Consider the following 24,306-nt stretch of genomic DNA (forward strand, 5'->3'; position numbering starts at 1 on the left):
GTAGAAATGCTGCAGTACAGTAACGTGCATTTATGTACTCACTAAAGCTGTCGCTGATCTAGTACGGGATGGCAGCAGGGTTTGGCCACAGTCTTGGCCCGGTTTTCGCAACGGCAATTGCATCCGAAAAGTAAGCTATGAAAACAATCATCCCAAAATACGGCAACTACAGTACCTGTGCATGGCACGTTAAAATGTCTGCCAGTGTTTGTTTGAATGCTGGCATAAAAACATATTTTGTAGGAGACAGTTGCCTAGTAAGGTACGAGTAGATCAAGAGACGTATATTACATTATACATAATCTATACTACATTACGTATACTACATAACGTATCTTTGCAACGATCACGGTTTGAGTGTCTGATGTACATAATACATGCACGTGTGAAGTGATGCGAACAGCCCTGGGATCAACAAACAATCTATCTATTTAAATTAGTGTATGTATCTATGTATCTATCGAAATTACGTAGTGTATAACGGCATAGTGTTGATTAAACATTGATATAAGCATTATAGTAAAGTATATATTATTATATGTATGTACGTGTATTTTACTTCACTGAATTGTAATTATTAAATCAGTGTTGACTGAGCTTCCCATCTGTTATTTCAACGTCTCCATTATCGTTTGCAATGGTGCAACTGAACTAAAACACACTGCAGCAGCTAGAAGATAATAGGTAAAGTATCGATTTATGCTCATCGAAGAGCTGCAGAGCATTTGAAGCGCTGCAAACACGAAAAGAATTAATTTTTTAATATCTGTATGTAGCTAGAAATCATTCAACACCAGCCGCCTGTGCTAGTGCGTTATGTGGTTTTTTGGAATAAAAATAAAGAACAGCGTGTTTTTAGCGCTTAGTAAGAAAAGTTTGACACAGTGAAAAATCGACTTTGCAGTTGCGACATTTTGAATGTACAATGTACAATGCAATATGTAGAGAATGTTGTAAAAATGTAAATGACCTCAGGCATTGATCAGCACACATTTTTTTATCCACCGGAACTGACGACAGTTCTCATGATAGTCTGAACCCGGTACCGTTTGCCCCCCGGAAATAATCCATATACCGCGCAAAACAATCTTGTCTCAATAAGCCGAATAAAATATCCCTTTCTTTTCTTATTATTAAATCGGCGCGATCCAGTTGTTATCGCCCATAAGAACATTACGAGTATACGAGGCTGGTCCCAGTCTGAATATTCTGTATATCATGCCGTCGCTGACGCTCATGCCCCAAAAAACTTCTTTCGCTTTGACGCTCAGACAGTGATATTCGATTCGGTCGGCGTTTGAATATTTTCATTTATTTGTTATACGAGCACGAAATACTCTGTGTTGTCACCTGGCTGGCGCCTATTAAAAACAATTTGGTGGCGTCGGTAATCGATCAGTGCCTAATGGTCCAGTATTTTCTTCAGCTTCGTAACGACACAGAAGCGATACGGATGAACGGTTAGTAACACATGAAAACGAAGGCTGAACTCCACTGAAGTAAATTCATTATTATTTATCCATAAGCAACCTGGCTTGCATTATGTAGCGGGCAATTTTACTTACGATTACCAGTGAACTACCCTTTGTTAGACAACTGAACTGCTTTCGTGAAGTTTTGCCGTCTAAACTTCTGCTTTCGTAACGTTTAAAATATGACTGGAATGAATGCCTTCTTTCCCATAAGCAGTATTTAATCACGATTAAATTACATCCGTGAGAACATGATGCTACGTCCGATAATTTTCTGCAAAATGGCGAAATGTTATAAACGGAACGTCGCAAAATGGGAGCAGCTATCAGATATTGTGCGGCCTCGTTTTGTACTTGTTGACGTTGGTAAACGACTAAACGGCATTAAAACCAACACTAACAAGATGGTTATATGTACAGTAGTATGATTAATTCAAAGGTCTGACTGCAAAAGCGTTCTTACACCTCCATCTCATACGCAAAGCAGATAAGTACAGTTTTATTTGACGATATTCTGCATATCGAAAGGTCAAACTAAAAAAAGTGTCGAAGCGCGGATTTTGTTTTTCGGAAACGTCTTAGATACTTCTAGTTCAGGAATTAATTTAAAATTAATAACCCGTATTAACAATTTAATTTAAACCCCTTATACGGATTACGGCTTTTCAAAGCATTGCGAATAACTGCAGTTTTGCAGCGTTAAAGATTTTGATGTGACACATCCTTCGTGACATTCGCAAGCGATGGAGTCGAGACGAGGACTAGTCACCGCCCGTGCATCTTCTTGAAGATTAGCTTGACGGGTTTCAATTTAAAACGAGAATACAGTATGTTGAATTACCACGGAGATACTACCTATTTTTCCATAGTGACCTTTACCCTATTGGCCAGCTGTTATACAGCCTGCTCTCTCCGCATGCCGTTGCCATCTGGTTAGTGTGACACTGGAATTCTTTCATTGACAATAACCAAATTGTTCGCTGTGTTTGTGTTTGTTTTTGTGCTTGTGTTTCATTCAATGTTTGAGCACACTCAATATGTTTGTACATATTTGGCGAAACGCTATCCAGTTTTCTCAGGGTAATTCCTTATTAATGTGATCATGTTAATAATGGAAAGTCTCTTGTATCCCAAACTCAGTATTCAATCGCAAAAAAATTACAACCGTCCGTCCAAATTTTACAGACCATCAGATCTCGAAAAACTGCGCTGAAAATTATGGAGATAAGCCTGTAATCGCGTCAAAAATGCGGTCACCGATGACACTCTACGAGCTTATGGTCAGTCCATTGGCTATTACTAATAGAGCACACCGGTCGGTTTCACTTGATATGGATGCGACGCGTTCAGCAGCTAATGTTTCCGCAACATCTGCTGACGTATGTCCCGAGATAGTAGAGCGTTCTGAATGGAACGCCAGAGAACCCATCTATGGACCTGAAACGGAAGAGCCAGCGAAGCTGCAACTACCACTGAAGAACATGGTGTATACACAGACATATTCGGGATGGCCGTGTATGACCCGTGAAGACTGCAAGATCACCGTCAAAGTCATACAAGACGACCATATGGGATTTGGAGCAACTAATAATAAATTCTCCGACATCGGCTATCAGTAAGCAACTGCACTTGCCTCGACACATTCGACATCTGCTCTTCTTACAAATGATTTACTTTACTAATTTTGGTTGCTGAACACAGTTAGGGCAGTTTAATCTATCCTAGAAGCTCTTAAACATTATTTCATAAAAAGACGCCGTAGTACAGTATTACGGCTCACTGAAATTTCGTCCACTAACAATTCGTCGCCCGACATGATCTCGACAGAAAAGATAAGAAAACATATGAAACATAGAAAACTAAGACTGTTTAGCTAAACACTAGCTCGAAGTCGTGACGATTCGACATCGCGTCTTTTCGACCAAGTGCCGGTCGACGAATCGTGGTCGAGTTTACTACATCGGTGTACAGCACTTTACCACCACAAACGCATTTCAATACAACGGAATGCTTAACTGACCAGCCAAAACTAAGCACTCAAAAAGTTTATCATTCTTTTATTTTCTTAAGACTTTTTTCCATTTTATTACAGCTTTTTGATTGGCATGGACGGGTCAGTGTTTGAAGGCCGTGGATGGTTTGTTAAAGCCGCCTACAATCGACCGTACAATTCACAAGGTTTCGGCGTGGCTTTTATTGGCACTTTCCCGGCCACCGGTACAGCATTCATTCGATGCTAACTTAAGAAATAGTATTGTTTGTGTCTATGGTATGATTTTTAGGAAACCATACAGGGCCTTTAACATACGCCGCCTTGGTATCCGGAAACCGATTATTACGCTGTGCTCTTTTCAAGGGATTTCTAGTGGCCACCGGCTACACTGTGGTCGCGTCGAGAATAAGTACGGTGGTTGGGAATTACGTTCGAAACCCCAAAAGCTTCCCACAAATGCAGTCGTAAGTGGTGTTACTTACTGAGTTCGTCAATAACATGGCGATCTGATTCTCTTCTCGTTTACTTTTGCATATAACGCACTGAACAGCTGCTCCTACTATAGCTCACCCACTTCAACGATGCAAACAAACGATGCAGTAACCACAACGTCCGCACTATCTTTACCGATAAAAGAACCGGTATATTCGGTACTGACGAAGGAAGCGATAATCGCCATTTCCGTTGGATGTAGTGCTCTGTTGGTGATTTCGATCGTTGTGGCAATATTATATTGCCGACGACGAGTTAAAAGATCACAAAAGCCCGTAGTGGGATTAGGAATGCAACAGGATGGACAGGTACGAAGTTACTCTTTTTCCAGGGTCTATTTTGAAAATTCTAATACGTAACCATAAAATTCCTTCATACGAGACACTGCTGACAGTCAACTTTTTACGTAGGCACTAACAGCCACTAGTTCCGAGAATCAGGTCAATGTGACTGAGTGGTTTGGAAGCGATTGTGCATACAGATATGAAGCCAACGATTACATCGCCAAAGGAGCGTTTGGACGAGTGTACATTGCGACCGTAACAAAACTCCGCCCCTTTAATGGTGATGCCACCATGGCAGTCAAAGTTACACATTTCGACGTCCAAGAACAAATGGAAGTCAATTCTGAACACTGGATCAAGTTACTGACAAGGTGGAGGATGCTGACTACTTTGACCTACGATCACCTCGTAACGTATCATAAGGTGTCCATTATTCGACCACGAGGCGGCCTCTCAGTGGAGTTTCTGATGGACTACTGCCGCGGTATGATTTTTATGAAAGTCGAATTATCTAGAAAATCAGATTTTATCCATGTTTATTCTCCAATGAATTAGATCTCTAATTAAGTAATTGGGATATATTCAAGTCGTTCCCAGGAGGCTCTATGTTGGTTACCATATAATTACGAGGTGAAAACTTGCAGTTCATTTTCTTATATCGGTGTTGAAAGAGGTTTTAAGTGCACTTACAGAGTACTAGTTACTACTCAAAATGTAAAAAATCTCAGTAAAACCATGGAGCATTAAAACAATATTTAGAATACCTTAAAGCCGAAGTAACGTACCGCTAACTGGACGCGTAAAAAAGCCCGATCACCTTGAATATACACATCGAAATTTCGATCACTGGCCCTGGTTCAAAGTTTTTTTAACGGATTTTGTTTTAGTCTGTGATTAGCTCCTGTAGTTGACATAACTGTGCGGCAAGTACACAAAAACAGAACTAAATATGCAACAACCGTTAATATAAAACGTTTAATCTGATACTCCAAGTGGTTGGTCTTGGAGGTAGAGTATTGAACTGTTTTTTTTATTAGGAGGTGATTTGGCTTCGGAACTCCACAAAATTAAAAAGAGCAATGTCTGCTTAGACTGGACCCGGGCGCTCTGCTACGCGCTGCAAATCGCCGATGGCTTGGAATTTCTCCACCGGCATAAGCTGATTCACGGAGACCTGAAACCGGGCAATGTTCTGTTAAAAGGTCACAACGGCCGCCACGACACACTACTAATTGGCGATCTGGACAGTCTCGTGCAGATGCATCACAACACGACAAGTGCCACCGATATGTCCCATCTTCACGGAACAGTTCGCTACATGTCACCGGAAATGCTGAAACGTTTTGGTGAACTAGACACACCAGCGCCGGGACGGGCGACGGACATCTGGAGCGTGGGCTGCATTATCCACGATCTGTTCGACTGCTCGGCTGGCATCCTTGTGAGAGTCTTGCGTAAAATTGATTGCAACGATTTCGTCGTACAGGATGCCACGATCCCCGCGACATTTGCTATGAAAATCATGGAGGGCTACAGTCCTGTCGTCGACGAAAATATTCGAACAGAATTCGCTGACGTCATTAAAAACTGCTTGGTTTTGGATAGCAAGGGCAGACCTTCGGCTGACTGCCTCAAGTGTACGCTTCTCGACGTGATCGCTGGGCTGGCAGCTGCGAGCGATACTGACACCGTCGCTGAGATGGACACTGTTCGCCAGTGCGTTTGTGGCAGGCATTTGCCAGTAGAAGTTCCGATGTAGTTATGTTTTCTAACATTTTTCAAAGTGCTTCTACAAAGGATTAGTCAGTCTGGATTCATATATCTTTGTCTGTAGATAATGAGCACAAGGTATTACTGTAGTGTGCTAAACATTCTCGTACATGTTCATTGCTTCAATTTACCTCGTACAAAATCCTTGTACCGACTGTCGGTTCAAGCAAGAGTATGTAACTAAATAACAATTAAGTGGATTTAACTAAGAAAGTTTACTATAGATTTTCTGAAGGAAACTTACTGTTCTGTTTTTCAGCGCTTTTAAACCAGACTTTTTCACTGCAAAAGAATTGATTTAAAATTTTGTTTGATTATTCTTTTCTATTACACGCGTTGTTCAATGTATATTAGGCATCCTTAGTGTTAAGCATTTTTGCATACTTATGATAATCTCTTTAAATGTACTTCGATAAACGGTCCCCGGATGAAATCAGATGCCAGGTTAAGAGTACCTTCCAATGATACTCGTGCATAGTAACATTTGCTACCATGGATGCGATAGGTCTAACATGGGCTGGTCTGTTGCCATGGCCCATGGGCATGGTAAATTTGAACAAGGAAAAGCTTTGCTTCGAACAAACTACCTCTGCGTTCATTGTGTTCCACGGGCTGAGTGAACGCATCACTTCGGCCACTTCACTGGCTACAGTAGGTTAGTAACTCTCACTCACTATAGTTGTAGCTGATGTCATAAAGGATGCCGGCAGGGTTTGGCCATAGTTTTTGCCCGATTTCCGCAATGACATTGGCGACGGAAAAGCTTAGTGGCGAGTAAAAAAGATCTGAAACAGAAACTTTCGTAAAAGCTCTATCATGCTTCTGCAGAGGATTACTGTGCACTGGCAGTGCTCTTTGGCTCTGTACTGGTAATGTGCAATCACAGTGTTTGCTTGCGGGAGTATGTATGCATTGCGAAATTGTTTTTTGCAACCATTATGCTTTTAATGCCTGATGCAATACTTTGGAAATGCGATAGGTTGTCTGATGCAATACGCACCTCGTATACTGTATTTTGTGTTCATCAGCCAGAAGGAAGTTATTCGGCAATGCGTATTCGGTATTCGGAAGTTATTCAGCAATGCGTTTGTGGACAGCAGTTAGCCGAGATGGACTTCGTCCCAAGCTGTTAATGAGCGTCAGCAGCATCACTATAACTACGTACAGTGAATTGCGCGCTACATTTGTACATAAATTGGATGCATGCTATCTGATAAAATTAACGGTATTTACAACTTACCGTGTTATTTCGTCTTATATTCCCCTGGTTTTAATATGACCTCTCTACGTGGACAACCTTTAAGTTTTCAGCCTTTGAAGTTTCACGTGAAATTACCGGGTTCGTGGTACCAAAATAATACATTTGCAGAAACAATGGTTTCATGCAATGCTAGATTTTCAAACAATATACAATGTCGTTCAACAAAAACGGTATGTGTTTTAATTGGCCTGAAAATCGCGTGTGCGGTGTGCCTACCATCAAGTTGTTGCGGTACGAATTGCTGTGCAAAGATCATGAAGTTTGAACTCATTGCCGTGCGCGGTGCACTTACAATATTAGGCAGGTTCATAAAACTGTGTTGTGATATGCAGCGCCACCGATACCTTTATAGTTAAACGTTAAACGAGTACAATATAAAATACACGAGATACGTTGTTCCAACCGTTAAAACATCAAATACACGAAAACAGTTTGTAGTTAAGGACATCGATTATAGACTTCCTGGGTCGCACGATAACGTTATTCCATTACACCCGTACCGGTAGGTATTCGAGAAACGCACGAAGCTCGAACGAAACCGTAGCTGTTCGATACTTGGGTCGGGGGAAACTGAGAATACCGTGTTAGTCGGTTAATATGAAATTTACATTCGAAATACTGACTGCTGTCGACAATCAACTGCGAGGCACCGAAGCCGCTATACCCACAAGGGAATCTTTTTCACCTGATTCATTGTTAACTTGCGCAGCTGCTGTTCTGAGTTGATTAAATAGTCGTACAATCGCTGTAAACTCGCCGTTCTTCCACTGTACCCGAACATGTCGTATCCACTGGTAATACATCTTCGCAATAATGATCGTCAATATTAAAAAAATGCCGGGTAACTGCAGGTGTTCCGGGAGGAGAAACTGCGTCAAAGGCCACGGTAGCAGATACCACATGAGCGGTCCGATCATGTAATGGATCAAAACACGCAAGGCTGCGATCCACGGTGCACAGGCACAGAATGTAATTGCTGGGCTGTAAATAGAGGAGCTGTAAATCCGATTTTCTTGAGGGATGTCAATACAGCAGTCATTGCTTTTATATCTTTTTAGGTATACGTATACAATTTCTGCGTTTTCTTATTACATCCGTGAGTCTGTGTAGTCCGCATGGATTGGAAGTTGGGCTGAAGATCGATCGAACTCGTCAAAGCTTTATTAAAAACGGGAGTGAACAAATCGCTGCAACATAATGTTGCTGCGCTGATAACTGCGCTAGATAACTTTCCTTTGATTGGTTGGCAAGTTTGGCCGAACCTAGGAAGTTGCGTGGCATGGCATATGGCTCGAATACGGAGAGAAGTTCTGATGTTGCGAAAAAACTAAATCTTGGTAAAATTATTTAAACAGAATATACAATATACAGTAGACAACTAAATTTCCTGCTGCCGAGCACACCGAACTTGAACAAAATTTAACGTTTATATTTTTTTCTGTTCCCTACTGCCGGTCGACTGTTATTATTTTTTCAAGCTGTTCTTATTTTAGTTTTTCTAACTTTAAATCGCCAAAGTGTCAAAAGAAAATTCGGGTCTGACATCAGATAAGTGCGCTAACTTTAAATCTGTAGCGAATAGCTTGTTTTACCCACCATTATTAATTTGGCTGAGTTCGATCGACTTTAGGCACACATACACTATGCCAATCCACTCGATATCAGAGTATTTTTGCTACACTACTTTACATGGGTAAACGAGCTTTGCCATGTAAAGTTATCGGCAAAATGTGATTCAGATCTTGCAATTTCCGATTTCGTACCTCGCCCGCGATGGTTGTGGGGTTTCCCAAACGAAAAGGTCAAAAAACATAAAGATGTAACCCACAACGACGCATACCACCAAGATTATCCAGGGGAACAGCGCCAGGTAGAAAAGCGTTCCACCCCAGACCAGAAAAGCGAATCCAAATGTGGGAAAAAAAGGGGACATATCCGGAATAGTTACGTTGGTCGTATTTCCCAAGACATTGCTCACATCCGCCCAATACGAAACCATAGCCACTCCGGGTTTCAGCATCTATACACAAAGTGAAATCATCATCATCGTCATTCGTTATTAGAATTCTCGTTGTACTTAGTGAGTTTGTAAAACAGTCATAATGCGGAAAATATTACGACAGCGCTCACATCGGTGGTCTAAATGTCTGTCAGCCAACTGACGGTAAAATTTTTATTGGACCTAGAGCCTAAAATTTATATTGGAAATTTTTATTGGACCTAAATTTTTATTGGACCTTTTCATCTTTACTGAAAAGAAAATCAAAGACAGCAAGTTTTCTGCGTTATGGACATAGACTGATAAACACTTTTTAGCCAGGATGTGACAACGGTTTAATGCTGCTGAATCAGGAAATTCTGTATTGCATCAATAAATACAATCATTTCTTGGGCTCCTATACAACCCGGTGACTTGGTTTTTACCTGTACAGAGGTCTGTATATCGACTGTGGAATTGACTGGACAGCTGATAGCAGCAGATATCGGGTGTCGCACATAACCAGAAACTTGCGGAAAAGGTTGGTACAGCGGATCGACGTTGAAGAAAACGCCGGTTCCGTACAAGAGTAGTCCAAACCACACTTGTACCGTTCGGAAAACATGTGCCGAGGATTCCTTAATGACCAGCCCGCATGGGTTTGCATGGAGCTTTAATGGAGGCGGGTGGCAACCGCATAACAACCTGCGCAATCAAATATATTACGGTAAAATCAGTCGCTTCAAATAACAATTTTTCTGCCTATTATAAGTTATCATATTAGTATTAATTTGTCATTTTCACGAAGATCATTTTTACCGTAACAATGACTACGATTTCGCTCAACGTTTTTATATAATATTACTCACGCCCACTGTACGGTTCAGCTGTCTACTCACCAACCCCTTTATTTGGTGCGTCACATACTGCTACCGTATTCAATTTCGTGTGTTGAACTTGCATTTTGCGCTGTGACTGTCGAGTTATTTTATTTTTATTTCGAAAGCTCGGCTGTAGTAATCTGATCAAGATTAAGTGTTAGAGCAAAAGAAAGAACTTCACAAAAGCTAGCGTTAACCGATATCAGCAACAGTTCACCGAAGAAAGTGCGTACAGGAAATAAATGATGATCTTTGTTTTTTAGCCCGCACAGCTGACCCGTACAGTGTGCTTGAGCAATTTACGAACAAAATCGAAGTATTAACCAGGATCAATTAGCATGTATGTAGCGTAAATCGTGGATTTAAGCGTTATAAAAGTTGACTGTAGTAACCTGAGTCTGTTCCAAAATGACCACAAATAACTTTCACGCAGCCACAGTCCCGACATTCTTCCGCAGCAGTATATAGTGAGCGCCGTTACAAAAGTCACGCAGCATGGGAAAACAGCTACTTCGCCGCAATACATGACGATGGTTTGTGCGAGAAATCCAGCCACCCATAATATTATCGTCGAGAAAATCCACCAAATAAATGTGACCAGATAGGTTAACGGCCCCGTAACAAGTAGGACGCATACAAATTTCAGCGGTCCACGCAATCGGTACGGGATGTTGTCAATGTTATAATAAGCTGGCCGCTGTTCACGTTGAGAAGCCGAATAATTTTCACTGAAGACGACGATCTCCTCAGTGTTAACTTTGGGTTGTGCTTCGTAGCGATCTTCCGCATCGGGTGCTTCATTGATAACGTATGGTGAATCACTGTGAGCAAAGCCAAAAAACCGGCTGATTGTTGGGCATAATGGAAGGTGGTACGATTCGTAATGGGGGAAACGCCAGTGAAGATTGGCAAAAAGGTGACAGCAAAACCACAGGAAGAGGGTCGCCGTTGTACACAGGATCAAATATGTACCAACGTAAGCAAAGCCTAATTTCTGGATGTTAAGATTTGGTGCATCATCGTAAGACTCTTGTCAATAAGAGATCACGCGGTCCAGAAGCATCCGTCGATATCCTATCGTATGAAAAAGGGTCATATTTAACGGTTGCAATAAAATTAGCTTGATTTCGTTACTAACATACCACAACCTCATACAATTCTCCACAATTAATTTAATACAGTAAATTCCATATTATTGTTGCCATGTACCTAATACAGCAGCTCCGTATACTGTTTTAATTCTTGTGTTTATATACATAGGTTAGAAAAATAGCACTAGAAAACGGAAAAAAGTGGTAACAATTTTTTCGACTTCTAGGTACATTTCTAAACTGGGTTAAATTTTGTTTCCGAGTAAATGATACGAGTAGGAGCATCGTATACCCAGTAATACACCAATCACTCACGTAATCCAAATAATTCAGGACGCTATCGAAACCCGTTGCATTCTTGGGATCGATTCTCGTTGTTCTCCAGTTAGGCAGGATGCGAGAAGCAAAAGTCACCGACAGTTGGCAAGCTACCCAAAGCACCACAAAGGCTTCAACTACGATCTCTTGATAAGCCCAGGACAGATCTCTTTGGAGAAACGATATTAAATTCGCACGGAATTTCTTAATTTCCGCTTTTAGAAGCTACGTACAGTATGTATGCAATTAAAAGAGTTTGTTGCTATAAAAAAATTAATTCAAATTTGCGGAAGTGCAAACCGAGCAGAAGCTCGGTTAATGTGTTCAAAAAATGCGGTCTGGCACAAGATTAGCCGCACAGTGGATAACGCACCATGAGTTTCTTGATGTTGGATTCAAGTTGAAAAATTGCACGGTATACGATCGATTTTCAGCTCAGAAATCCGCTCTCCACTATGTGCTCCTCCGACCGGACTGGTTTGTACATCTCTCTCGTTTCCAGTGCTATGTACGTTACCATGTACCATAAGTTCGTCCATTTGTCATGTACCTCAATAACGCTCTATGGGAAATTCTGTGTAACTAGCCGCTCACTCCCGTACGTTCGTTTTCTCCATAAAACTCGTACAAGGGTGTACGACGACTGACAGTTTGACACAAACCGAGAGGATTAAGTACTGTATTGATTTTGACTGTGTACTGCTGCAGATGATCCGCCTTACTGCCGACTAGGATTATTGCGGAACGTACGGAAGATGTGTTAGCCTGCTCGATTACTCCTGCCGCCTATAATACAACAATCATGCATAATAATAAATAACACATGTAAAGCTATTTTTGTGCATAAGCTCGAGTGCGTTTTTGTAATTTGTAAATACTCCCATAGATATTGTTGAACAGAATAAATGGCACTTTTCTTCTGAAGTCTCATGTGCAGTAAACTGTATTTTATTGATAAACACACCGCCTAAATGATGGACCTGTACCTGCGGACCTGCGGTTGTTCAACGCATATTCAGAATAATTTGGTCGTGCACAACTGACTATGACTATTTTACGAAACATTTGACGGAAACGTTAAATGGTTTTCTTTTAGACTTAGGATAAATTTCCCGGGTATTTTTTAAATTGCTTGGAGGTCTTAGGTTTCAGGTTATCCAAAACCGACATAAAACCGAGCAAGCCGACGCAAGTCAGCGCTGCCAAATTTTACATCTTCAGAAATTCGCTAAAATTTAATATTTTCGCTAAATATTTTTAGATTCGTGCACACACAAAGATTTCCATGTGCGAACATGCTACTGGTTCGCCACTAACAAGTTTGTAAAAACTTAATTGGGTTGCGATGGCTTCAGGACAAGGTACAGTACGCGTGGCTCACTGGCCACGCTAGTGCTGGACCAGCAATGAAAAGCTATGACTATCGCAATGCTCGCAAAACTGAAAAAATTACAGCAAAAGCCTACAGTGCACTGCATTTAAATGGTATATAAAGCTACGTGCTCATATCATCTTTGTTTAATCAAGACTTCTAACCTTTGCAGATGACAGTAATTTTTAACGTATTACTCTGTAGGGTCGTATTAGTGCCTGTTCGTTGCCTGCTCGAAAATCGAGATAACCGGCGACAGTGAATCTACAGTCTGTACTTGCCTAACCATTATTAACTTGCAGGATATTTTTGCTGTAAATTTCATTCCACTAATTTACAAAATTAAATGGGTTTCCTTCGTCCTAAAGCCTAATATGAGTTGAGTTTGAAAAGCTGGCTTACAACCATCATGTATTTTAGTTCCTTATTACGGTCACTATAACTCGAATTTTTTTTAAAATGATGTAGGAAATTCATAATGTCACGCGCTGTGAGTCGTGTGACTACTGGGCGGAACCTTGCAACATACACCAAACACCGCCTCGATTGCAGTGCATACGCTAAATACGCTCGTACAGATATGTAAAACAATTATACTCGCATTGTATTACGAACGGCGATAATCTTGCACGAACAGGAAAGCTTGTTAAATGCACATGCACAGTAATAAGTATAGCCAAAAATACGAATAGTATTATAGGCAGACAACGTAGTCGATCAAAGTGCATTCCTGATACTGTACTTCTTACAACAAGGAAAGTCTGCGACGCCAGACGGCATAACGACGGCTTGGTATTCAGTCCAAAGTAGGCTCCATTGAATTGCTCATACATACTCTATCACAATCGCAAAACCAGTTTTCTTGCTATCGATCGCTACGGCAGCACTTAAGCAACTTTAAATTCAAACAGCTGATCATGAGCAGCGCTGTCGATGCAATGTTTGCAGCATTATATCGCTAATATTGTACATTGCATAAGTGCTCGTATTTGTACTGGTTTCAAGGCAGCTGTGGCTGCTTTATCTTGCAAACAAATTATTGTGCCATTTTGCAATGACGGTGTATATAATGCTGAACAGTTTACTTGGATTGCGACTGTAGAAGCGGCTTACAGTTTTAACGAAAATGCTTGCGTGGATTCTGGGAATTTTGAGCGCAGCTCTGGCGTATTTCGTATAGTAAGTCATACAAGCGTTATCAATCACACTTACGAAGAAGCCACTGTTGTGAGTAAAACTGCTTGTTTGAAGTGACGCTATATGGAAAAACGAGTTTTGGCGTCGAAAAGGAATCCCCAGTCCCTTGTATTATCCCCTGGTTGGACGATTCGTGGAGTTTGCTCTGGTATATCAAGGGAACTCTTGTTTTGAAAGCTGAAACGGAAGTTATTTATTTGACAGATAGGACAAGCCAAATTCGACCAAAAATGGACTGCAAAGCTGGGCAAAGTTTTTGGGTAAATGTCAAATGAAAGCGACTGAATCACTGGTGAACTGATTCGTCTTACGTTTCTGCTTATTATTCTCAGCGTATTCGAAGGCGCCCAACCGGTACTCGTTGTATCCGATCCAGGTACGACGCTGTTGCTGACTACTGTTTCCGACATGATGCGCTGATTATTCATTGCGTTGCCTTGCAGATATTATGAAAGTTGTGCAAGTGAAGGACTTCTCCCACTTTGTTAACCGTCGCGAAATCGAAGGCATCCAGGGTCCGCTACTGGATCAGTCTGTTACCAGCCTTAAAGATCAACGCTGGAAGGTAATTTCAACATTTACATATATGTATCATAACAAATTAATTTTCCACACATCAAATACTACACCATACTTATGCCTTGTTGTTATTTAGGACGTCAGGAGCGTGTTGGTGCCCACATTTACATCCGGCAAATTGCGACAGGTACAGAAGATTACTCGAACACACAGCTTGGTATAAAGCACACATGGTTGTGTAAACAGATGAATCCTTTAATCAACGAATCTTGCCAAACACTGGTAAAAAACATGGAATCCTTAGCGGAGACCAGCGCTGATTTCGAAGCTAAGGAGTAAGTTCGCCTCAACACCAACAACCACTACCATTGCGGCATTTCATAGTCTTTTAGGTTGTTCGGCCGTGTCTCCATGGATGTCATCGCCTCCACGTTTTTTGGCACAAAGATCGACTCCCAAAACGACGTCAACAACGAGTTCGTTCAGCATGCCAAAAATGCCTTCGACTTCAATTTCGCCAATCCGATCTTCCTGGTCGTGTGTGAGTACGGAGTGCGGACAATTGCAGGTTACAGCGATAAATTTTGACCTCAGTATTTTAACAGTGCTTTTTCCCAAACTCGTGCCATACATGGTCAAGATGGGCATCGATTTCCTGGTGGACAGGAAAGTCATCGCCTTCTTCGTGCGTAACACGGAGGAAATCATTAAACTGCGTACAGACCAGGTACCTAGGCAAAGAACACTCCTCATTCCATAAAACAGCGCTTAATTTAGCAGGTTTTGTGTAATGTAGAATCAATCGCGGAAAGATTTCCTGCAGTTAATGCTCAACTCGCTCAAAAGTTATAACGGCTCTGTCAAAGCTGCAAAAGATGACACCGAAACCGTTGTTCGAGATGAAACAAACGATCAAACAGATATCTTGTCCGATGTGGTCTCCAACGCGGCTGAATCGACATATAGTTCTAATTACAAAATGACTACCGAGGTATTTCTCCATTACTAAACGTTTATTTCGCCGTTTTGCTTATGGTTTTTTTCTCAAACCGCTACTAAAGTATTATGTCATTACTACTGCGGTAGTGTCTACACAAAAAAAGCACGCTCTTTAGGAGCTGGTAGCTCAGTCGGTAACCTTTTTCCTCGGCGGCTACGACACAACAGCCGGCACACTGGCCTTCTTAACCTACTGTCTGGCCATCCATCCCGACATTCAAGAGCGGCTGCGCGAGGAAATCGACACAGTAATGGGCGACCGGGAGGTGGCTACGTATGAAGTGCTGGCCGGAATGGAATACCTCGACTGTTGCATCAACGAAACGCTGCGAATGTATCCGCCCTTGGTGCGGGCCGAGCGCATGTGCAACGAGCAGTGGACGTATGAAGGGATGACCATCGACAAGGACACGCTGGTGGTGATTCCGGTCTATGCTATCCATCATGATGCGGATTACTGGCCGGATCCCGAAAAATTTGATCCGGAACGGTAGCTAAAAACTATGATAGCTTTTTGTAGATCGCTCGCTACAGAAGTCGATTTGTTGAGTCGGGCGGTATCTTACATAAACGTTTCATAGGTTTTCCCGTGAAAACAAGCACAAGGTTATTCCTTACACATTTCAAGCGTTTGGTCAAGGACCTAGGAATTGCGTTGGAATGCGTGAGTAACGCGAGAGTCGTTATAACATCCGAAGAGCGTTTAGAAGCCACTTTTTGTGCATTCCACAGGTTTCGCGTATTATGAAATTAAACTGGTGATGGTTTCGGTTCTAAGGAAATACCGATTTCTTCCCAGCTCGAAAACCGAGGTACGAACAACACGGAATTCCTTCCCGTGTTCGCAAATCAAAACTAATTTGGCTACATTGTTTCAGATTCCTCTGCAACTCACAGCTATGAGCTTCTTACGCGCTAAAAACGGCATCTGGGTCAAACTGGAGAAAATCTAAAAATACTGTATTGAGTTCAAAATGTTTTCGGAATTTGCGGAAGAAGTTGCTGCACAGTGTTTATCAAAACTTGCATGTTTTGCAAGATAAATTAGTTGCAGTAAATTTGCTAACCGCGGAATTACTAATCAGTGCACATATATTTCGGTATGTGGTGGCATTTTCTGAAGTTGCAGGAATTTTTTCTCTGTGTTGAGGGTTTGATGGGTAACGGTGCATTGAAAACTAACGCAGTACCATAATTAATACTAAAGTAAATACGTATACTAGTACTAAAATTATTAGACTGTCATGTTTAGCGTACTGAATGTTATGGTATTACGGTAGCGGTAGTATTATAATTATGTAAGTACCTAAGTACGTTATTTCAAACCATGCCTGTCACAGGCTGTGGGCTCATCACCATAAATTTAACTGTTCGACACATCCGTTTTGTAGTCGCTGCCTGTTACAGCTTCCCTCCTATCGGAGAGGATAGAACATCTGAAGCAAATTTCCAAATTTTTTGGCGGTAGTCACAAATTTTAATCGCAATCTCTGCCGTTACAAGAAATGATGAAGCGCTCGGGTACGGCTGAACACGCCTGAATGGATTTTGCGTATTGAAGAGACACCTTTTCGCTAACCACCGGCGCGTAACCATTCCTGATTTTACTGGAAAAGAGCGCATTTCCTGCATGATGAGGCTCCTGAAAATCGAAATTAGCCTTAACTGGTTTCGCATTTTTGCGGAATACTCGCAGGGTCAAAATACGAGTACTCTTCAGTCGAATATCGTGCCGTAATATTACTAAACTAAAAGGTATCTAATCGACTACGATGACGTCACGATGGAGAGACGCACTGTGCGACGCATGGGTAACCCCTGCGGGTTTTGTGTTTATCAAAACTTTCAAATTCATTTAATTCGTTTGTAGTAGGGCTCAACAAATGCAGCAAAAAATTCTGAGTGGGAAAAATAAAAGTTCGTAAGTGATCTTTTGCCAAAGACCTCCATGCTAAGCAAAAATCTACGAAAGTCTTAGATTTTTGGTTTTCGATCAAACGAAACGGCCAAAACCTGATCAGTCAATCAAAATAGAACAGATTAAATTTTATCGATCGACCAAAGGCATCAGAACTTTTGATTTCGACTCAAAACAAGTGATTTTTGCTTAGCATACTAAGCATAGAGGTCTATGGCAAGCTGCCTCGTAGACCTTGGCAATCAAGAATTACGTAAATCGATAAAGTTTCATATTCCTGACAACATTTTGCTTACCAAATTTCACTTTACATACTTCAAATTTTCTCCCGCATTTTTTGAGCCATAGTACGAGCGGAATCTGAAAGTTTTGATAAACACAAAACCCGCACGGGCTGCCCACGCGTCACACAGTGCGTCTCCTCCACCGTGACGTCATCGTACAAAGTGCAAGCTCGATTAAATACCTCAGTATTTAGTAATATTATGATCGTGCATAAAAGAGCCAAAATTCCAGATATCGGTGGCCCGTTCCGGCGCTGACGTTTCCAGCTCACCGAAGCGCCTCATCGTTTTGGGTAACATGCTGAAGACGGTGCCCCGCAAACTCATCCCATCGGCGCTTGGCGGTACGGGTGGTGTCGTGCAACAGCTGAATAAAATTATCTTGGCACCCGATTAATACTGTGTAACGGCGCCTAGGGTGAATTTTTAAAAAGTATATTCCCTAGCTTCGGATCTTCGTGTATTATTTGCTGATTGCAGAGTTATCGGCAATATGTCGCGGACAGCACAGTGAGCGCGTCCTTTCTAAGGTCGAGGTGTTTCCTTTTATCCTTGACAGTTTCAAATCCAAATCGCAAGAAACAATGTTTTTTTTCGGTGTTCGTAGTTAATTTTCGATATACCTATACCGTTCGACGCGTCAAACTTAGCTTCCAAAGCGCAAGAAAAATGAATTGGTACTGTTTGGATATGCCGTGGGACCTGGGTTATTTGCATTTGTCGGCATTTTGGTTACGTGTATTCCCAGATTTGTGCAACATGCTTTATGTACTGTAGCAAGTGCCTGCCCCTGGCCGGACGTCGCACACGTTACGAGAATATCGCGCAAGAATATGCGTCATTTTCCGTGTATCTGTACTCTGTGGTGCAAGTTCGTTTAGCGGCTACAGTAATTTGTATGAGGTAGGCCACTATGTTATAGACGGAAACGTACATTGGTTGAAAAGCCGCTAGCGCGCACGTAATCCGGCTGCTGAGATAAAAACGAATTAAATTGGAAAAAAAGTTGAACGTATTGTCATGCTTCAAAGGAAAGTATACATATATTCGAGAAGTTGAACTTTCTAAATATTTTTAATGCCCTCGGTACGATTACATACGGCTCGTATAAATTATGTGGTAAACCTTCGTATAATGCGAGTAGAATGTTAGCATCCACAAATTAAAACATGCCTCGGCAAAAAATCACTCAGTACATCGAAATTATTGTAGTTTGGAATGGGAGAACCTCATACATATATTTTTGGGCATGCACGGATGTTATTCCATAAAGCTAATAGAAATCAAGCGTGTTAAAGATTGCTGTACTAGCTGTAATTGTCCGTTAATACTTACGGTAATACTGATTTGGTGGCATTTCCGTGTTATTAATGATGAAATGAACATCACTAACACGACCAAAATATGGAGAAATATTGACCAGCCCCCTGCTTCCACCCAATCAACTGCGAGGCACCAGGGCTTCTCTGTGGTGTGGCCTCTGGCAAACTTGTGCATCTCTTCCTTTCGGTTGATAGAATCGGCGTAAAAGCGGTCTGAAATCTCCATTTTTCCATTGTAGCCTCACATGGAGAATCCATTCGTAATACATCCGTGAAACAATGACCGTCGATATCAGCAAAATGCCGGGCAGCTGCAGGTATTCTGGAAGGAAAAACCGCGTGATAGGCCACGGGAGCAGGTACCACATCAGCGGTCTGGCCAAGAGCAGAATAATAACACGACCAGCTCCCATCGGGTTAGCGCAGGCACATGGTATGCAAAGTAATCTGTAAGTTGACAAACCGCTTACGTTATGTTCAAGGATTTCTGTATGTTCAGCGTTGCAATATGGTATTTTCATAGGGGACTAGTATAGCCTAGTTATTAATAGATAGTATTCAAAGTTGGGTTTTGCGGTTTTTGGTATCATACCTCCCTCGTGACGGCATTAAACAATCCAGAGCGCCAGAGAAGAGAACAACGAAAAACCCGACTTCGCCCACTACTAAAAGCAAGAACGGGAACGCCGCCAGATAGAAAAGCGTTCCACTCCAGACAAGAAAAGCGATTTCCATTGTCGGCATAATAACCGATAGGTCAGATAAAATGGTGACATTAGTCGTATTTCCCAGGATACTACCCACATCCGCCTAATACGAAACCATAGCCACAGCCGGCTTCAGCACCTACGTACGTATACAGTATGACCGGAGGCCATCATAGTCATTATTATTCTCGTTGTGCGTACGTATATTTTGACGTACCATTAATGAATAGAAAGAATCAACTAATGTGAATTTACTGGGTATTAGAATGTTGTTGTAAAACTGCTACTCGTAGTACAGGTAGCTGGAATCAAATTTATCCATCTTGAGAAAATTTATGCGCAGCACTCGCATGGAAGAACTTCAGTAAATTACGTACTTACCTGGATGTCAAGTGAGGAATTGGCAGCGCAGCTTATAACAGCAGAAACAGGATGGCTGACATAACCAGACACTTGTGGAAAGGGTTGAATGTACAAGCCCATCCAACAATTCTTTGACCGCTGTAAGCGGGAATTTAAAGAAACGTGGGCTTGAGCCATTTACTGTGCTTCGACACATCACGCCACATGAGTCTGCGTATTCAACGTAAATAAGCAACAAATCTGCCAGGATCTTTACAAATCTATTCCAGTGCGATATGAGAAGGTCTTCCACGCAGGTGGCGCTCGAATTGAGTACTGATATTTTGTTCCATATTTCGTTTCATGAATGGTAGTTCATAAACTGATCTGTTTCTTTTGTAGCTACTGGTAATTTAACTATGATAGTTCTAACTGCGATCTGTTTGGTTTTGTTGATTAACCTGATAATTTTAACTGTGATGATGCTTTATCGGTGATTAATTGTGATCTGATATATTATTGTTGGTTGAATATTTATAAATATATCTGCCACTACACTACGATGCGTAATTGCATTACTGTGCGCGATTTATATGCGCTGCGCTTACAGCGGTCAAAGAATTGTTGGATGGGCTTGTACAACGAATCCACGTTGAAGAAGACACCCGTACAGTACGAAAGTAGTCCAAGCCAAACTTCCAAGGTTCGTAAAAGATCTGTCCCGGATTCATCGCTGTCACTTTCGCAAGAAGTTGCATCGGACTTTTCTGGATCAGTTGGATGTGGTTGGCATCCGTATAACCACCTGTGCAATCAACTCAAGTTTAATATAATTTTTTGTACTGGTTGTAGGCTATTGTTACAGCAATTTCTACTGCTTTAGCTTACAGTGGTCAATGGAAATGTGCAGTTGCCCTGTGAACCGGTGCGCTCCGGGCAACGCACGAAACACGTAAACTCTTGATGCGTTAACGAAAAAAACATTAAACAATTAATTACAAGACAAGGTAGTTTAAATGCCAAAGCAGAGTGATTAAACTGAATTCAACACTAAACTAAAGCAATTGAAACAGGAGCTGAGACATTCACGTTTAATGAATGAATGCTTAATTCTTGGTACGGTAAAGGTCAAAAAATCAGTGTTAGGCGATTCTTCGAATGTTTGCGTTCTCGTTCGAAATACATAAAATTTTTGTTGACTTTTGCAAATGTCTAACGGGTAACTGGAGCGATTCAACGTCGAAGCACAGTGTTAAACGCTATAAAAGTAAGCTGAAAACTTATCGAAGGTTCTTGTTAACGCATCAAATCGTTTACTTGTTTACGCTCGGTTACGTCACGTGGTTTAGGCGACTGCTTCATGCGCGCCGCATAAAGGCTGCACAGAGACAGAGAAGTTGCCCCTCCCAATTTTTCTTGCAGCTAGGTATCTTTATTACAAGTAAAGTGTCATTTGCACGCAGAAATCCTACGTAGACTATCAACAAAGCCGACCGTGAATAACCATACGATAACGATATCGTATTCGTGAACAACGAGACGATAACGATTGTGCATTTCGACGCTAAAAAAGTTGAGCGTTTTACCTGATTTTGTTCCACAGAGCCCACAGATAACTTTCACACATCCACAATCCCGATATTCTTCCGCAGCAGTACATGGAGCACACGGTTATAAAGATCACACAGCAGGGGAAAATTGCTACTTCGCCGTAATGCATTGCGATAGTTCGTGCGACTAATCCGACCAACCATAACAATATCGTCGAAAAAAACAGCCAAATGATGATGGCCAGATAGAATAACGGTCCCGCAGCAATTAGCATGCATACAAGTTTCAGCGGTCCTTGCAATCGGTGTGGGATACTTTTGATGGTGAACAACGCCGGGCGCTGTTCGATTTGTGGTACCGAAGGACTTTCACTTGGAAGGACAACTTTCACGGTGGCAACCCAGGCGTCTGCAACACAGCGACCCTCCGACTCGGATACTTCATTGATAACGCACGGGGAATCGTTGTAGGCAAAGTCGAAGAACCGGCTGATTGCTGGACAAAATGGTAAGTGGTACGATTCATACAGGGCTAAACACCAGTGGCGGTTGGCAAAAAGGTAGCAACAGAACCACAGGCAGAGCGTTGCGGTGCTGCAGAGGATCAGGCATGTACCGACGAAACCGAAGCGTATATTCAGGATGCTGGGATTTTGCGTATCTTCGTAAACTTCTTGCCAGTAAGAGGCCACGCGGTCCCAGAAACATCCATTCACATTCTATTGTAAGACATCGAATAATGATATTTAACAGTACTGCAATGAATAAGCAGCGTTAGGGTAATTTACCCGGTTCAAGGTATCAGTTTTGTTTACATCCACTAAAACATTCACTTTTTGTTCACTATGAAACACGGTTTCGCATTGTTTATGTCATTTTACGTACACTTTATCCAGTCGTTTCACATTTGTACACATTTAACGGGTAACGTTCTTGCCCGCAACAATCTCTTGCTGAAATACGAGGATGACAAATTAAAATACTGTAGACAAAATTTTTAAATGTATTTTCTTGCATAGGGATTTATTTTCAGTTTTTCTGAAACTGTGCTATAAAAAGGTGGACTGATTTAGTTCCAACTAAAACTTTTCCTAAAACAGCAAAAAAAATTCAAAAATTTTCTTTTTATTCATGTTAGATTTCAAAAAATTTCAAATGTTTGTCCATTTCAATTGTCCATATTGCAACAGCTTTATGTTGCGCCCACAAGCGGTTTTTCTGGTCATAGTTACAAATTACCTGACTGTAAAATGACTACAATGTAATGGCATATAAAAGCTGTGTTATCATACACCGCAGTGCTTGGTTAACTTAAATATCACGCAAGCCTTGTATGTCCAGTAACATTCCAGTACTCACGTATTCTAGATAATTGAGAACGCTGTCGAAATCCGTTCTTTTCCGTGGATCGGCTCTGGTTGGTCTCCAATTAGGTAGAATGCGCGTAGCAAAAGTCACGGACAGTTGGCAAGCTACCCAAAGTACCACAAAAGCCTCGACAACGATCTCTTGGTATGCCCAGGTTAGGTCTCTCTGGAGTAGAGATATCAAATTCACACGGGATTTTCTCATTTCTGCAAATTTTTAAGGAATGATTCTAAGACAAACTTTTATCAGTCTGATAGCTCCCGACTGTGGGAACAAAAAATGGCAGCTTTCATAATGCACTTTCATAATGTAGTACATATAATATTATATAAAGAATATGAGTTAGGTTAAGTGAATAAATTACTCGACTGCTGTATGTTGTCCACGTGGAAAAGTTCCGCCAGGCCCGATCGATCTTGCAGCCTCAAGATCCGCTCTCTTCCCATGTGCTCCTAAGACCGGAACCGAGGTGGGATATTCATCTCGCTGCCGTTCGCAGTGTAACGTTGCTTTAACTATCAGCTTTACTTTGTACTTATATATCGATCTGCAGAACGATTGAAAATGCGTTTTAGCGGCTGACTCCCGTACGAGCGGACCTGTCAGACGTACGGATTGATTCTCTGTCAGTCAATAGAACAGCGCTCTTACTTCTGATTGCAGACAGTGTGCATTGTTTGTTGTGCTGTGCATTGTTGCATTGTTTCTGAATACTTAAATCGAGAATATTTTGTATATTCGTTTATTTTGATGAGTTAAGCATGTGTTTAGGTTTGCATGGTTACGTAATTGCGGATGATTATAATGCTTATTTACTACTGTGTTTGTCTAATAAGCTACCTATCAATGAATAAGCGAACTGTGGGCACCGGCACTCATTAGCGCTAGCGGTATGCGCGTCGCTTACAGGTTGAAATTTGTTTATGCGTATAATTTTTGTTACCCCCATAAAACTAGATTTGGTCGTGGTGATTGTTTACATAAGAATTCAAGTTATTCGGCTGCTATGAAAAGTAGAATCACTGAAAAGCAGTAAGTATATCTTTTCACTATGATTATGAAACAATTATTGTGGTTAGTTGACAACCAATGACACGCGTCAATGATTTGGTGTCATCCTACAACCGGGCTGGACTAACCTTCTTTCTATCTTTCTGGTTGTAGAGAAACTGATAATGTGGGCATGTT

The 24,306-nt window shown here is 41.5% G+C and overlaps 4 protein-coding genes across 10 annotated transcripts; 2 read left to right on the plus strand and 2 right to left on the minus strand.

Moving 5' to 3' along the window:
• Positions 1-1,137: 1,137 nt before the first annotated feature.
• LOC129592298 (probable serine/threonine-protein kinase DDB_G0277449) lies at positions 1,138-6,286 on the plus strand. 5 transcript variants are annotated; one of them, XM_055488302.1, is made up of 9 exons: positions 1,138-1,460; positions 2,170-2,404; positions 2,658-2,752; positions 2,826-3,087; positions 3,565-3,689; positions 3,755-3,929; positions 4,031-4,265; positions 4,368-4,725; positions 5,279-6,286. In XM_055488302.1, the coding sequence occupies exons 4-9, from the start codon at positions 2,954-2,956 to the stop codon at positions 5,998-6,000; spliced, it is 1,749 nt and encodes a 582-aa protein (XP_055344277.1). In that variant the 5' UTR covers positions 1,138-1,460; positions 2,170-2,404; positions 2,658-2,752; positions 2,826-2,953; the 3' UTR covers positions 6,001-6,286. The 5 variants fall into 5 exon arrangements, with proteins under 5 accessions (XP_055344277.1, XP_055344276.1, XP_055344273.1 ...); XM_055488301.1 differs by having other exon boundaries at positions 2,170-2,299; positions 2,364-2,404; positions 2,658-3,087; XM_055488298.1 differs by having other exon boundaries at positions 2,658-3,087.
• Positions 6,287-7,662: 1,376 nt separating this feature from the next.
• Positions 7,663-11,934, minus strand: LOC129592301 (uncharacterized). The gene is made up of 5 exons (XM_055488308.1): positions 11,538-11,934; positions 10,524-11,205; positions 9,697-9,955; positions 9,036-9,292; positions 7,663-8,253 (listed from the first exon to the last, which is right to left on the minus strand). The coding sequence occupies exons 2-5, from the start codon at positions 10,655-10,657 to the stop codon at positions 7,908-7,910; spliced, it is 996 nt and encodes a 331-aa protein (XP_055344283.1). The 5' UTR covers positions 10,658-11,205; positions 11,538-11,934; the 3' UTR covers positions 7,663-7,907.
• Positions 11,935-13,753: 1,819 nt separating this feature from the next.
• Positions 13,754-16,840, plus strand: LOC129592254 (cytochrome P450 3A24-like). Its single transcript, XM_055488246.1, has 14 exons — positions 13,754-14,091; positions 14,164-14,257; positions 14,314-14,369; positions 14,442-14,485; positions 14,553-14,674; positions 14,765-14,815; positions 14,875-14,963; positions 15,021-15,169; positions 15,234-15,355; positions 15,425-15,619; positions 15,744-16,117; positions 16,209-16,291; positions 16,360-16,439; positions 16,506-16,840. Exons 1-14 carry the CDS (start codon positions 14,039-14,041, stop codon positions 16,578-16,580), a joined length of 1,587 nt encoding a protein of 528 aa, XP_055344221.1. The 5' UTR covers positions 13,754-14,038; the 3' UTR covers positions 16,581-16,840.
• Positions 16,841-18,916: 2,076 nt separating this feature from the next.
• Positions 18,917-23,577, minus strand: LOC129592290 (uncharacterized). Of its 3 annotated transcripts, none has more exons than XM_055488290.1 (7): positions 23,483-23,577; positions 23,110-23,324; positions 21,787-22,469; positions 20,872-21,005; positions 20,240-20,294; positions 19,744-19,997; positions 18,917-19,598 (listed from the first exon to the last, which is right to left on the minus strand). In XM_055488290.1, the coding sequence occupies exons 1-5, from the start codon at positions 23,562-23,564 to the stop codon at positions 20,272-20,274; spliced, it is 1,137 nt and encodes a 378-aa protein (XP_055344265.1). In that variant the 5' UTR covers positions 23,565-23,577; the 3' UTR covers positions 18,917-19,598; positions 19,744-19,997; positions 20,240-20,271. The 3 variants fall into 3 exon arrangements, with proteins under 3 accessions (XP_055344265.1, XP_055344264.1, XP_055344263.1); XM_055488289.1 differs by having other exon boundaries at positions 20,240-20,310; XM_055488288.1 differs by having other exon boundaries at positions 20,240-20,359; positions 20,809-21,005.
• Between the last annotated feature and the right edge of the window lie 729 nt (positions 23,578-24,306).

Source organism: Paramacrobiotus metropolitanus, unplaced genomic scaffold, assembly GCF_019649055.1.
Source record: "Paramacrobiotus metropolitanus isolate TYO unplaced genomic scaffold, Prichtersi_v1.0 Parri_scaffold0000051, whole genome shotgun sequence".
NCBI lineage: Eukaryota > Metazoa > Tardigrada > Eutardigrada > Parachela > Macrobiotidae > Paramacrobiotus > Paramacrobiotus metropolitanus.

What these genes read in the sequence shown, in the direction of transcription:
- LOC129592254 (XM_055488246.1), top strand. Translation starts at nt 14,039, where the DNA reads ATGCTTGCGTGGATTCTGGGAATTTTGAGCGCAGCTCTGGCGTATTTC. An exon ending in ACTCGTTGTATCCGATCCAG is followed by an intron (nt 14,486 to 14,552) that starts GTACGACGCTGT and finishes GTTGCCTTGCAG; the next exon opens with ATATTATGAAAGTTGTGCAA. An exon ending in TTCCCAGCTCGAAAACCGAG is followed by an intron (nt 16,440 to 16,505) that starts GTACGAACAACA and finishes ACATTGTTTCAG; the next exon opens with ATTCCTCTGCAACTCACAGC.
- LOC129592301 (XM_055488308.1), bottom strand. Translation starts at nt 10,657, where the DNA reads ATGTATTGCGGCGAAGTAGCTGTTTTCCCATGCTGCGTGACTTTTGTA. An exon ending in TCATTTTGGAACAGACTCAG is followed by an intron (nt 9,956 to 10,523) that starts GTTACTACAGTC and finishes TTGATTGCGCAG; the next exon opens with GTTGTTATGCGGTTGCCACC. An exon ending in ATATACAGACCTCTGTACAG is followed by an intron (nt 9,293 to 9,696) that starts GTAAAAACCAAG and finishes CTTTGTGTATAG; the next exon opens with ATGCTGAAACCCGGAGTGGC.
- LOC129592290 (XM_055488288.1), bottom strand. Translation starts at nt 23,564, where the DNA reads ATGGGAAGAGAGCGGATCTTGAGGCTGCAAGATCGATCGGGCCTGGCG. An exon ending in GGACAACATACAGCAGTCGA is followed by an intron (nt 23,325 to 23,482) that starts GTAATTTATTCA and finishes AAAAATTTGCAG; the next exon opens with AAATGAGAAAATCCCGTGTG. An exon ending in GCTCTGTGGAACAAAATCAG is followed by an intron (nt 21,006 to 21,786) that starts GTAAAACGCTCA and finishes TTGATTGCACAG; the next exon opens with GTGGTTATACGGATGCCAAC.
- LOC129592298 (XM_055488298.1), top strand. Translation starts at nt 2,302, where the DNA reads ATGTTGAATTACCACGGAGATACTACCTATTTTTCCATAGTGACCTTT. An exon ending in TTCTCCGACATCGGCTATCA is followed by an intron (nt 3,088 to 3,564) that starts GTAAGCAACTGC and finishes ATTTTATTACAG; the next exon opens with CTTTTTGATTGGCATGGACG. An exon ending in TCTGATGGACTACTGCCGCG is followed by an intron (nt 4,726 to 5,278) that starts GTATGATTTTTA and finishes TTTTTTTATTAG; the next exon opens with GAGGTGATTTGGCTTCGGAA.